Source organism: Urocampus carinirostris, chromosome 20, assembly GCF_059441175.1.
Source record: "Urocampus carinirostris isolate Australia breed hairy pipefish chromosome 20, RoL_Ucar_1.0, whole genome shotgun sequence".
Taxonomy (NCBI): domain Eukaryota; kingdom Metazoa; phylum Chordata; class Actinopteri; order Syngnathiformes; family Syngnathidae; genus Urocampus; species Urocampus carinirostris.
The window spans coordinates 1,027,526-1,042,572 of record NC_142368.1 but is presented as its reverse complement, the minus strand read 5'-3'; the positions used below and the strand labels follow the sequence as shown (position 1 = coordinate 1,042,572).

Genomic DNA, 15,047 nt, shown 5'->3' with positions numbered 1-15,047 from the left:
GACCTGATCGTCTAGTCTGGTCTGGAAACGAGGTTGTTCTCCTTTACTGGCCCTTCATTTTTTTTTTTTTTTTTTTTTTGTGTCGTTAGCACTCGAGCCCCTGATTCCTTTGACCTTGATCAGCGTCCTTCCCGTTCCTCTCCTCTAATTGGCAATGAAGATGATTGGGATGCGTTCGGGTACCGGGAAGAAAATCGGCCAAGTGGATGCTCAGGAGGTTTTTTTTTTCTTTTTTCTTTTTCTTTTTTCAATGGTGGAGAGGACGGGGAATTATTTATTTGTGCTCGGGGGCCACACGGAGAGAAAAATAGAGAGAAAAAGAGACAAAGAGAAAGAAAGAGGAAGAAAAAGAGATGGTAAGAAAGAGAGAAAGGAATACAGAGAGAGAGAGAGAGAGAGAAAGAGAGAGAGAGGAAAAAGTGGAGAGAGAGAGAGGGGTGTAGATAGAGAAAGAGAGAGAGAAGTGGAGTAAGAGAGAGAGAGGGAGAGAGAGAGAGAGAGAGAAGTGGAGCAAGAGAGAGAAATAGAGAGAAAAAAGTGGAGAGAGAGAGAGAGATGAAGAAATAAAAAAGATAGAGAAATAAAGGGAAGCAGAGAGAAAAAAGGAGACAGAAAGAAATAGAAAAAAGAAAGAGAAGGAAAATAAAGAGTTTCAACTTAAGAAAAAAAAAGAGAAAAAGAGAAAGGGTGGGAAAAAAAAGCAACTGACTCATGTAAAATAAAACCACGTTGAAATCAGGTCTGAAAATGGCCCCCCAAAAAAGAAATTGAACAAAAAAAAATAGAAAATGACCCCTCCCCCCAGCAAACAGACTCCGAACGAATTGTCAAAATCAATTGAAATGGAATTGAGTCAAATCAACCAACAGATTCAACCAAAAGGAAATTGAACCTCATCAAAAAAATTGAATTTATTCAAATGAACAATGAAAAATGGAAGCCAAAGATTTTAAAAAAAAAAATCAGAGAAAAAATAAAATAGAGAAAATCAATCGAACCGAATGGAAATTGAGCAAAAAAGAAGAAATGAGGGGAGACATTGAAATTAAGCCGAATGAAAGAGCCATTGAAATTCACTTCCTGTTTTGAAACGGATGCCACCAAAAGAGTTATGAAATCAAAATCATTGAAATAAAACCTCTCTCTGTTTTTCAACCCTTCTTTTCAAACACCAGCACGCCTCCATCCATCTCCCAAACTCAACCAAATAACAGAAACCGGAGAATTCGCCATCACCTTTACGCTGAAAGCGCCAACCGGAAGTAGCTGGGCTAACGCTCGCCAACTTGATGATACTCACGCTCGCATAGTCTTCGGGATCGAAAGCGGACAAGTTGGAGCAAAAACGGCGCTTTCTATTTTTCGCCTTTTTTATTTCTTTTTTTTTTAATTTCTCGCTTCTTTTTTTGAATTTCTAAACGGGATTTTGTTTTCAAGCCCTCACGAGAAACAATTAATTCGATTTCCGGCATTTCTGCCCCAAAACTCGCCCGATGAGCGACCACGACAAGGTAAGCAACTTTAACATTATTTGTATTTATTTGTCAACACATTTTAGAGTTTATTTCATTTTTATCAATTAAAAAACATCAATTACGGTGTGATTCCTGTCCTCCGGATGCTAATTTGAAGATTCATTAAAAAAAAAAAAAAATGTTACTCCATATTCCAAAATAGGGCCAGCGGGCCACACGCGGCCCCTTTAGCCTGTTTATCCGGTCCGCCCAACACAAAATGGGCAAAATATTGAATTGTAAATAAAGTACTACTCCTAAAAATGTGTTTTTGGGTGCCATCTTTGAGTGTCAACCACGAAAACGTTACTGCAGAAATACCACAAAAATAGTACAAAAGTACAAATTACATCTAGTGCTTGAAATCAGGGGGCGAATCTATTATTTTGTTTTTATTCAGAAAAGGAAAACTACTCAATAAGCACTATTACAGTAAAAATACTACTATTCTACGACAGAAATACTAGAAGGACATTAGACAAATACTACAGACATACCACAAACATACTACAAAAGAAATACAACGACAGTAATATTACAAAAACACTAAAAAAATATTGCAAAAATATGACTGAAATACGGCAAAAATACCACTCTGAAAATACTACAAAACAATACAATGACAGTAATACAGTACCATAAAACAAAAATACTACTTAAGAAATACCACAACCAAAATACCGCCAAAATACTACAAACAGGAATACAGTACAATAATACAAAATGTTACTCCAGAAATATGAATACTGAAATACTACGAAAATATAACAACACAAATACTACAAAAATCATCTACAGTAAAAGTATAAAAATACTGCATATATACTAACAGAATTCTACTGTGAAAATAAAAAAATACTACCATGGTAGTACTACAAAATACTACTGTAGAATGACTACAAAAGTAAAACTAGAGTAAAACTACAGGCAAACTACAACAGAAATACAACTACAGTAATATTACAAAACTAGTATGATGGAAATACGTCCAAAATGTTTCTACAGAAGTATTACAAGAGAAATATTTCAAAAATACCATTACAGTAATACAGTACAATACAAAAATACCACTACATAAATACTACAAAAATATTACAACAAAAAAACTATAAAAAAAAATACTGCATATATACTAACGTAATTCTACTGTGGAAATACAAAAACACCACCATGGTAGTACTACAAAATACTACTGTAGAATGACTATAAAAGTAAAACTAAAGTACTACTACAGTAATACAGTACAATACAAAAATTCTACTGCAGAAATACAACTTCAGTAATATTACAAAACAAGTATGGAAATACTTCCCAAATATTTCTACAGAAATATCACAAGAGAAATATTTCAAAAATACCATTACAGTAATACAGTACAATACCAAAATACCACTACAGAAATACTACAAAAATATTACAACACAAAAACTATAAAAAATACTGCATATATACTTACACAATTCTACTGTGAAAATACAAAAATACTACCATGGTAGTACTACAAAATACTACTGTAGAATGACTACAAAAGTAAAACTACAGTACTACTATAGTAATACAGTACAAAACACTATGACAGAAATACTCTAAAAATGCAACTATAGTACTACTATACAAATACTATGATAACTCTGCTGTGGAAATACTAGAAAAACCAACACGCCCTCTGATCGTACGCACACAGAAAAGCGATACTAATCCGAATTGGACCAGGTGTCCTTGACGCTTTTATTTTGATGGGGGAGGCCGACTTGTTGGATGGCTTGTCCCTTTTATTTTGACGGGGAAGGACGACTTGTTGAATGGCTTCGATACGATCGGCGACACACCAACGAGGCTTCGTTTGTCATTCCTGACAACTGATCCATTACAGAGAGTATTCTCCCCTGCTCGAATCAAGTACTTATACTACTAAGTTAAATATATATATATATATATATATATATATATATATATATAAATGTTATATATCAATATATAAAATCCCTGTTTTAAGCACTACATTAGATATCTAGTTTTGTAGTATTAATATAATTGTATTTTGTTGTCTTTCTGTTATATTTTTGCAGTATTACTGTAGTTTTTGTTGTATTCCTGCAGTTAGATTTGGTCGTGTTTTTGTAATATTGCTGTATTTTATTTGTAGTATTATTTTGTATTTCTGCAGTTGGATTTTGTAGTGTTTTTTGTAGTATTACTGTATTTTTTTTGTAGTGTTATGTTGTATTTCTGGAGTTGGATTTTGTCGTGTTTTTGTGGTATTACTCTTTTTTATTTGTAGTATTATTTTGTATTTCTGCAGTTTGATTTTGGAGTGTTTTTGTAGTATTACTCTATTTTATTTGTAGTATTATGTTGTATTTCTGGAGTGTGATTTTGTAGTGTATTTGAAGTATTACTGTATTTTATTTGTAGTATTGTGATTTCTGGAGAATGATTTTGTAGTGTTTTTGTAGTATTACTCTATTTTATTTGTATTAATATATTGTATTTCTGGAGTTTGATTTGGTAGTGTTTTTGTAGTATTACTGTATTTGATTTGTAGTATTACGTTGTATTTCTGCAGACGTATCTTTTAGCATTTCCAAAGTAGTATTTTTGTGATATTTCTGAAGCATTTAGTTGTATTTCCATATTTGAATTTTAGGTAGTATTTCTGTTGTATTTTTGCAGTATTACTGTAGTTTTTATTGTATTTCTGCAGTTGGATTTGTTTTTGTAGTATTACTGTATTTTATTTGTAGTATTATGTTGTTTTTCTGCAGTCGTATCTTTTAGCATTTCCAAAGTAGTATTTTTGTAATATTTCTGGAGTATTTAGTAGTATTTCTGTGGTATTTTTGCAGTTTTGCTGTAGTTTTTCTTGTATTTCTGCAGTTGGTTTTTGTAGTATTACTGTATTTCTATTGTAGTATTATGTTGTATTTTCTGCAGTTGGATTTTGTAGTGTTTTTGTAGTATTACTGTGTTTTATTTGTAGTATTACGTTGTATTTCTGCAGACGTATCCTTTAGCATTTCCACAGTAGTATTTTTGTGATATTTCTGAAGTATTTAGTCGTATTTCCATATTTGAATTTTCGTAGTATTTCTGTTGTATTTTTGCAGTATTAATGTAGTTTCTGTTGTATTTCTGCAGTTAGATTTGGTAGTGTTTTTGTTGTATTACTGTATTTTATTTGTAGTATTATGTTGTATTTCTGCAGTCGTATCTTTTAGCATTTCCACAGTAGTATTTTTGTAATATATCCGCAGTATTTAGTAGTATTTCCATATTTGAATTTTTGTTGTATTTCTGTTGTAATATTTATGTAGTATTATTTTTGTATCATAGTATTACTGTAAAGGTATTTTTGTAAAAGAATATTTGATGTCTTTCCTTGCTAGTATTTTTGTAGTATTTCCATTGCAATATTTGTTTTGTGTTTTTGTAGTATTACTGCAGTTGAATTTCTGTGCTTATACTTCTGTGTTATAGTATTACTGTAAAAGTATTTCAGTATTTCTTAAAAATATGAGATCCCAACTTTTAAGCACTCAATTTGGTATTTAGTTTTGTACTCTTACTATACTTGTATTTTTTTTAGTAGTTTTGTAGCCTTTGTTGTCATATTTGTGTGGTTTTTCTGTAATATTACTGTAGGTTTTGCCCAGTATTGTTTGAATTCTGCAGTATTATATTTCTAGTATTTCAATTAGAGTATGTTTGTGGTATTTCTGTAGTATTTTCTGCAGTTGGAGTATTTAGTCCGAACATTTCTGTCATAGTATTTTTGTATTCAAGTATTACTGTAGTGATATTTTTGAAGTATTTCCACCCTAGTATTTTTTTAGTTTTTCTGAAGTATTTTTGTAATATTATTGGAGTATTTTCATAGCAGTATTTTTGCAGGGATTTGTAATTATACTGTAGTTGTATTTTATACTAATTCTCTAGTAGTATTTTGTAATATATTAGTAATCTAGGAGTATTTTTGTAGTATTTCTGTTGTAGTTTTTTTTGTATTCAAGTATTTCTGTAGTGATATTTTGGAAGTATTTCCACAGTAGTATTTTTTGTAGTATTTCTGTAGTATTTTTGTAATATTTTTGGTAGTATTTTCATTGCGGTATTTTTGCAGGGTTTTGAAATTATACTGTTGTTGTATTTTATTAAAAAAAAAATCTGTAGTAGTATTTTGTATTATAGTATTAATCTAGGAGGGTTTTTTTGTAGTATTTCTGTTGTAGTATTTTTGTATTCAAGTATTACTGTCGTGATATTTTGTAAGTATTTCCACAGTAGTATTTTTTGTAGTATTTCTGTAGTATTTTTGTAATATTTTTCGTATTATTTTAATAGCAGTATTTTTGCAGGGTTTTGTAATTAAATTATAGTTGTATTTTATACTAATTCTCTAGTAGTATTTTGTATTATTGTATTAATCTAGTAGTATTTTTTGTGGTATTTCTGTTGTATTTTTGTAATATTCTTCATAGTATTTTCATGGCAGTATTTTTGCAGGGTTTTGTAATTATACTGTAGTTGTATTTTATACAATTTTTTTTAGTAGTATTTTGTATTATAGTAATAATCTAGGAGTATTTTTGTAGTATTTCTGTTGTATTTTTCCTTTTCAGATTTTGCTTTTATTTTGAAAGAAATGTTATATTCGATTCCTGTTACAAGCACTAAATGTGATTTTGCGTTTTGTGGTAATTTGGTTGTAGTATTTCTGTTGTAGTTTTGTAAGTATTTCCACTGTAAAATGTTTGCATATATCTGTAGTATTTTTGTTGTCTTTCCATTGCAATTTGTTTAAAAAAAACTTTAAAAACTATATTTTATTTTATTTGATTTAGATGTATTTATTTTTTATATTTAGGAAGAATCAAGTCAAGCCTGAAAAGTAAGGAAGCCCAAGAGTGCCCTGATTCAATTCATCAAAGGACGTTTTGAACTAATTAAATGTTGATTTTATGAATGGAATCTTGTCCCTCTTGGGCTACCATACGTTCTTTAAGCTATAAACCAATTTACAATCATGATAAAATGTTACTTCAAATAGTTGGCTAAAAGCTTTTTCATTTTAATGGTCGTTTTTATGAACTGAAGATTCCTTTTAAGGACGTTTTTCTTGATTAAATGTTGATTTTATGAATGGAATAATGACCCTCTTGGGCTTCCATCCGAAACACGGCGACCGGGCACAGACAAAGACAGTCATCCCTCGTTTTTCACTGGGGTCGCGTTCCAAAAACGTCCCTCAAGAGTCAAAACCCGCCAAGTAGAAACCTTTATTGATATATTTATGAAATATTTATTTTTTAAAAAACAGCTTACATGCTCAAGTATACACTTAACTCATAAAAGTACTTTACCTTATTAAGGTTTTTTTTTATATATGAAGACATAACTTCTCTACTGTCAACAATCATTTTTGAAAACTAGCATATTCGTTTTATCGCTCGAGTGTATTGATTATGGACACGATCCATTATAATTCACATGAAACTTTGTCGCCATCATGTGGACGTTATGGGGAACTGAATTGAACTTCTGGTCAGCAACCCAAAAAAGCCTTCCTGGACTAAATAAAAAATAATGAAAAATAATAATAATAATAATAATAATAAGATAAAAATATTTTTTAGAAAAAAGTCATATTGAACCCCCAAAAATAAAAAGTATGTCTATTGCTGCAAAAAATGAAGAGCTGTTTATGATAATAATAATAATACATTACATTTTGAAGCAGTACATATGAGTAAGACACAACAATAACCTCATAAGACATGAAACACATACTCTTTCTAGTTATTATCATTGGAAAGCATTAAGAATGTGTCCTGTTTTGCCCTTTAGAAACCATATATTCTTCTAACATGAACAATAAAACGCCAAGGATCCACCAGGGAGCGCCAAAAACACGCATTTTTTGTGGGCAAATCGCTTATGTCCCATTTTGTCCTACAGAAACCTTATTTTCCCGTTATCAAACATTTCTTAACGCAACAGGGAGCCGCCATGAAGCACAAAAGACTCTCATGCGATAGAAAGCATCTTCCTCTGTTCAGCCAATTGGAAGGCAGAACTCAATGCACAATGAAAAGTAGTGAAGTAGTAAACTGTGATACAGCGGGGGATTACTGTCATCGGAATGTTTTTGCCGGTAACTCCAGTGTGAGTTGATTTGTGGGTGAATCCCTCGTGTCCTGTTTTGTGATAGAGAAACCATATATTTTTCCATTATTAAACGTTAAAAACAAAAAACCCTGCCAGGGAGCCACCAGGGAGTGCCAAAGACCCGGAGGTGGCTCCCGAGCAAATTTAGAGGATGGAGAGGTCCAACTTTGTTGGCGATAGAAAGCATCTTCTTCTATTTAGCCAATTAGAATGCAGAATTCAATGCACCAATGAAAAGTAGCGAAGTAGTAAACTGACACAGCAAGGGATTACGATCATTGAAATGTTTTTGTGGGCGAATCGCTCGTGTCCAGTTTTGTGATACAGAAACCATATCTTTTTCCATTATCAAATGTTAAAAAAACCTGCCAGGGAGCCACCAGGGAGTGCCAAAGACCCGGAGGTGGCTCTTGAGCAAATTTAGAGGATGGAGAGGTCCAACTTTGTTGGCGATAGAAAGCATCTTCTTCTATTTAGCCAATTAGAATGCAGAATTCAATGCACCAATGAAAAGTAGCGAAGTAGTAAACTGACACAGCAAGGGATTACGATCATTGAAATGTTTTTGTGGGCAAATCGCTCGTGTCCAGTTTTGTGATACAGAAACCATATCTTTTTCCATTATCAAATGTTAAAAAAACCTGCCAGGAAGCCACCAGGGAGCGCCAAAGACCCGGATGTGGCTCCTGAGCAAATTTAGAGGACGGAGAGGTCCAACTTTGTTGGCGATAGAAAGTATCTTCCTCTGTGTTTTTGTATACAATGCACAATGAAACCCCACAAAGTAGTAAACGGTGATACAGCGGGGGATGACCGTCACGGAAATATTTTCGCTTGTAATTCCAGCGAAGGATAAATCGAGTTGTTCTCTTTTTTTTGCATAAATAACACGCTCGGAATCGAACGCGGGCGCGTCCGTCCAAACCTGCAATTTGTCGGCCTCTCGCGCGAGCGAGTCTGGAGGACTTTATTTATTTTTGCCATTTGAGGATTTTCGACCTCCGCGACACCCGAGGGATAATGGAAAAAGGGCGTCCTCGCAATCCACATTCCCGTTCCTGGATTGTTCTTCGGAATATAAATACAGTACTTGATACTCGCTTGCCTGTTCGGAAACAAATTCATCTCATCAATTTCCATGGCCAAATACGAAAGAAACCTGGACTTTAACAACCGGAAATGCCAAAAATATTCCTGGCTAAGATGGACACTCTTCTTCTTCTTCTTCTTCTTCTTCTTCTTCTTAAAAGTAGTATGTAATGTGGATGCTCTATTAAGGTGAGATGGCCACTCTTCTTCTTTTCTTCTAAGATGGCCAAAAATGATTCTTAGTTGTTGTAAAGATGGACACTCTTCTCTTTCTTCTTCTTCTTTTTCTTTTTAGAACTATTAGCTAATATGGCCGTTCTTCTTCTACTCTCAAAACGAATCGTTAAGGTGGCTGCTCTTTATCTTGAAATTGTCATAAACATGGATGCTCTTCTTCTTCTTCTTCTTTCTCTTTTTAGAACTATTAGCTAATATGGCCGTTCTTCTACTCTCAAAACGAATCGCTAAGGTGGCTGCTCGTTATCTTGAAATTGTCATAAACATGGATGCTCTTCTTCTTCTTCTTCTTTTAAACTATTAGCCAATGTGGACACTCTTTTTTTGTTGTTGTTAAACATGTAGGTGAAATAAGCACTCTTCTTCTTCTGCTTAAAATGAGCATCTAAGATGGCCATTCTTCTTCTACTCTCAAAATAAGTCGCTAAGATGGCTGCTCTTTATCTTGAAATTGTCATAAACATGGATGCTCTTCTTTTTTTTTTGGACTATTAGCCAATGTGGACACTTTTCTTTTTTGTTGTTAAACATGTAGGTGAAATGAGCACTCTTCTTCTTCTGCTTAAAATGAGCAGCTAAGATGGCCATTCTTCTTCTACTCTCAAAAAAAGTCGCTAAGATGGCTGCTCTTCATCTTGAAATAGTCGTTTGGATGGACACTCTTCTTATTCTTCTTGAAACGTGTAGTCAAGATGGACACTCTTCTTCTTCTTCTTCTTTTCAAAATGAGTAGCTAAGATGGCCGAAAAATGATTCTTAGTTGTCGTTTACACGGACACGCTTCTTCTTCTTCCTAAAATTTGTAGTCAAGATGTCCACTCCTCTTCACCTTCTTTTCAAAAGGAGTAACAAAGATTGCCACAAATGATTCTTAGTTGTCGTAAAGATGGACGCTCTTCTTCTTCTTCTTTTTGAAATTTGTAGTCAAGATGTCCACTCATCTTCACCTTGTTTTCAAAACAAGTCGCTAAGATGGCCGAAAAATGATTCTTAGTTGTCGTTTACATGGACACTCTTCTTCTTCTTCTTCTTCTTCTTCTTAAAATTTGTAGTCAAGATGGACGCTCTTTGTCTTCTTCTTAAAATGTGTAGTCAAGATGGACACTCTTCTTCTTCTTTTTCTCAAAACTAGTAACTAAGATGTCTGTTCTTCTTCTACTCTCAAAACGAGTAGCTATGGTGACCACTCTTCTTCTTGAGGTTTTGTTGTTTAATCGAATGACGCCCCAATGGTACCACTGATCAGAACCACACTGTCGGCATTTCAGTCGAACGGGCACCACGGAATCCTGACCAAAGCGTGTCGTCCCACCCCTAATGCTAAGGATTTCGTGCCGATAAAGGCCTGGAAATTATCCACCATCTCCAGGTTCCAGGCATCAGGTGTGGTCGATCCAGATGTTCGGTGATTTCTCGATCTTCTGGTGGAGAACTTGGAAGTTCATGGAGACACGATGGCTTCCCACGTGAGCTCCTGGGTATGTGCGGGTTCTTGCTGTCTTGATTCCACTTGCAAAACCTCGAGGGATCATGACCCAGTAGACCTGACCGGAATACAGATGCTAAGATTCTTCAAAACCGATGTCTGTGCAACAATCTGCTCTCTGACCAGTGTTCCCTCTAAGCTGCGCACTGCTCGCACATTCTCAGCGCACAAGAAAATGGAGCCAGCTCACAAAAATCAGGGCTCGAAATTGCTAATTAAGAAGCCAATTAAGTCAAGGTTACAGTGCATGAAGGTCAAAATACACGGGTTCCCCTGACGTTGTGTCCTAAATGCCGTATGTTGAAGTCGAGTCGAAGTAGAACGAAGTTGAGTCAAGTTAGTAGAGCTTGTCGAGAACCGGCTTCTTCGGCTCGGCTCACTCAACGGAACCGGCTCCTTTGGGTCCTAAACGGCTCTTTGGGTTGTTTTTGCTTCTTTCATCCCAACATGACCAAATATGATGTAAAATGATGCACAGCATGACTTAAAGGAAAGGGGGGAATAGAACAAAAAAGAAAAAAATACCAAAATGAAAAAGGAGTGAAAAGCTGAGAAAAAAAGAAACAAAAGGAAGAGAAAAAGAAGGAAAAATGTAGAAAAAAAAGCCAGAAAAAAAGAAATGTAAGAAAAAAGTAAATAGAGAACAAAAAGGAAAAAGCAAAAGCTCGGAAAAAATAAACACAATGAGATTTTTTTTAAAGGAATTTAAAAAAAGTAGAAAAAAAAAGTCAAAAAAGAGTCAATTCCTTCAAAAGTGACAAATAATTTTGCATTGACGGAAACTCAGCAAAATGCAACGTAATGTCAAGTTTTGGCCATGTTTGCTAATGACTTAGTTGCCACACTTGGGATTGCCGTTGCTCACTGTTGTTTCAAGCGTCGGTCACTGACTTTGTCTGAACGCTCAGACCCCTAAGGAAAACGACAGGGAACATTGCCTCTGACATTTTTTTGTAGTACTTCCGTAGTAGTATTTTTGTAGTAGTATTTTTGGAATATTTCTGTAGTATTACAGTATTTGTATTGTGCAGTAGTATGTCATATGTCAGTGGCAATACTGTAATAGTATTTAATAGTGTTTCATAAATGTTTCTGTAATAGTATTTTCAGTCCTATTTTTAGTTTTTCCACACTGGCAACAATGTCAATTTTTGTGGTATTACTGTGGCATTTTTGTAGTACTTCCGTAATGGTATTCATGCAGTAGGCTTTTGTAGTATTTCTGTGGTATTTTTTGTAGTACTTCCGTAGTGGCATTTATGCAGTAGGTTTTTGTAGTATTTCTGTGGTATTTTTGTAGTACTTCCACAGTAGTATTTATGTTGTAGGATTTTTTATAGTATATCTGTGGTATTTTTGTAGTACTTCCATAGTGGTATTTATGCAGTAGGTTTTTGTAGTATTTCTGTGGTATTTTTATAGTACTTTCGTAGTGGTATTTACTTAGTAAGATTTTTGTAGTATTTCTGTGGTATTTTTGTAGTACTTCCACAGTAGTATTTATGTTGTAGGATTTTTATAGTATATCTGTGGTATTTTTGTAGTACTTCCATAGTGGTATTTATGTAGTAGGTTTTGTAGTATTTCTGTGGTATTTTTGTAATACTTCTGCAGTAGTATTTATGTTGTAGGATTTTTTATAGTATATCTGTGGTATTTTTGTAGTACTTCCATAGTGGTATTTATGCAGTAGGTTTTTGTAGTATTTCTGTGGTATTTTTATAGTACTTTCGTAGTGGTATTTACTTAGTAAGATTTTTGTAGTATTTCTGTGGTATTTTTGTAGTACTTCCACAGTAGTATTTATGTTGTAGGATTTTTATAGTATATCTGTGGTATTTTTGTAGTACTTCCATAGTGGTATTTATGTAGTAGGTTTTGTAGTATTTCTGTGGTATTTTTGTAATACTTCTGCAGTAGTATTTATGTTGTAGGATTTTTTTGTAGTATTTCTGTAGTATTATTGTAGTACTTCTGTAGTGGTATTTATGTCGTAGGTTTTTGTAGTATTTCTGTGGTATTTTTGTAGTACTTCTGGAGTAGTATTTACGTGGTAAGATTTGTTGTAGCATTTCTGTAGTATTTTTGTAGTACTTTCGTAGTAATATTTTTGTATTAGGATTTTTGGAATATTTCTGTAGTATTACAGTATTTGTATTGTGCAGTAGTATTTCCGTCATAGTAATATTGATATGTCAGTGGCAATAATGTAATAGTATTTAATAGTGTTTCATTATTATTTCTGTAATAGTATTTTCAGTCGGTATTTTTAGTTTTTCCACACTGGCAACAATGTCAAGCATTTTCAAGCACTTTAAATTCAAGCATTTCCCCGACCTCGTAAACACAACCTTTTCTAGGATTTCGAGCACCCTTACGAACCTGGCATAAACCATAAACCACGGGAGAGTGTTAGCGTCGGCTAGCTCTGCGAAGGAGTTTTCCCTTGCCCTCGTGTGGGTTTTAGATCAGGGAATGGCGTCATGAGAGCAGAATTGAAATTTCCGTGTTTTTTTTTTGGGGAACAGGAAGACGGCGAGTGAGCGATGGCGGTCCTGACCAACGAGACGCGGCCCCAGCCGTCCTACGTGCCGCATTACCTCCTCGGCGGCGATCCTTTCGCCTCCAAGCTCTCCAAGGAGGCCGATATCATCGCCGCCTTCTACATCTGCGTCATCGGTAACGATTACCATCGTCGGCGTTCCCTCCGTCCAAACGCGACAAAACCCGGACGGATAAGAAGCGGTTCGGGATCGGCGCTTCCCGGCCCACGACGTCGGATTTGGAGACAAAACATCGACTTCGCTTTGCTTTTTTTACTTTCTAAAATTAAAACAAATGGAATTGGTTATCGACATACGCTGTGTGGGCGGAGTCTATGCAAATGAGATCATCCGAATCCAATCCATTCCAAAAATTGCCATCGCTAACTAAACCCCCGGTCACAACAATGAGTACCGTATTTTCCGCACTATAGGGCGCACCGGGTTATAGGGCGCACCCCCAAAAAATTGTTTTTGGTCCTATATCTTCCATACATAAGGCGCACCGGATGATAAGGCGCTACGATGGGAACGTGGACAAAACAGTCAGATGGTTCAGTCCAATTTCTTACCCCCTTAACATTCCCAAAGCTTGCAAAGACGCAAATACGTGTCGAGAACACGTGCGGATGCGGTGTCCGTACGATGTCACTCAAATGCATCGTTCCATCATTCAGAAGGTTAAAGTCTTGGGATTCAAGAAATGCCAACCATTCCTTAGTTTCTATTTTCTTTTTCGCTCGCAACTTTGCATATGACAATAAACACTTTGAATTGAATTGAGTTTAAAAATAGACTCATCACAAAAACATGAAGATGGTTCTAAAACAAGATACCGGGAAAATATAAAGCCGCATAGCAAAGTTCTCTTGCAGCCATCACGTTCAATAATGATACGTAACCATGGTCTTCTTACAACCGTGAGTGGAGTCAATCCAGGAGAGTCAAATATTTACAAATACAGACTAATGAAACATATTTCTTTATGGCGTAGTTTAGCAAGCTTGCTATTCAGTCATCTTTTTCGGCCAATTGCAGGGTTTGTTTTGGCCCTCCAGCCAACCCGAGGCTCCGAATAACTTTAGCCAATAGCGATCGATTCAAATGATGATTGACACATTGGTTAGCCAATGAAACGCCGGTATATAAATCCCAGCATACACCGCAGACGACTTCGCCTTCGGGGGAAAATCGAGTCGGAGGCTGCTTGCCTTAGTTGCGAGACTTTGCGACTTAATATTGATCCATATATAAGGCGCACTGTATTATAAGGCGCATGGTCAGCTTTTAAAAAAAATAAAGGCTTTTAGGTGCGCCTTATACGTAGTGCGGAAAATACGGTACACTCCACCCCAAGGCACTACAAAGTACCATGTGACTTGTTACTCTTACTAGGTTTCAGATATGAATAGGAAGCAGGTGTGTTCCATTTGCAGCACACTCTGTCATACTGGTCACAGAAAATCCCCAAATGGCGCACCATGGCAAGGAACTCTACAAGAGGATTGCCAACACCCAGAAGTGGAGCTGCAGTACAGTGGCCAAGATCTTCCAGCGTTTTAGGAAATCAGGATGCACTCACGCGCAATTAGTGATATACTTCTGAAAAGTCAAATATTTACAACTCTTTCTCAATGTCTAAAAATTGGCCAAATTAAAATACACGGTTGTAGATGTTTTAGGGCTGTAAACGGGTTGTTCCCAAACAATCACTTTTGGAAACGCTTTAACTTTCCTCTAGAAAATGTGTAAAATACAATGTTTAGTATTTCCTCCATTCATCCATTATCTGCACCGCTTATCCTCAGTAGGGTCGCGGGGGTGATGGAGCCCCTCCCAGCTGTCTTCGAGCAGTGGGCAGGGGACACCCTGGACTGCTTGCCACACAGAGACAGACAATTCACTCGCTCATTCCCACCTAGGGACAATTTGGACCGGCCTATTAACCTGACATGCATGTTTTTGGAATGTGGGAGGAAACCGGAGTGCCCGGAGGAAACCCACGCAAGCACA

The 15,047-nt window shown here is 35.5% G+C and overlaps 1 protein-coding gene across 1 annotated transcript in view; it reads left to right on the top strand.

Moving 5' to 3' along the window:
- Window positions 1-1,338: 1,338 nt before the first annotated feature.
- Window positions 1,339-15,047, top strand: part of opn5 (opsin 5) — a 33,555-nt gene continuing 19,846 nt past the window's right edge. The window contains exons 1-2 of the mRNA XM_088325100.1: window positions 1,339-1,511; window positions 13,020-13,170. Coding sequence (XP_088181226.1) covers window positions 13,038-13,170 — 133 coding nt within the window. The 5' untranslated portion in view covers window positions 1,339-1,511; window positions 13,020-13,037. The remainder of the gene's footprint in view (window positions 1,512-13,019; window positions 13,171-15,047) is intronic.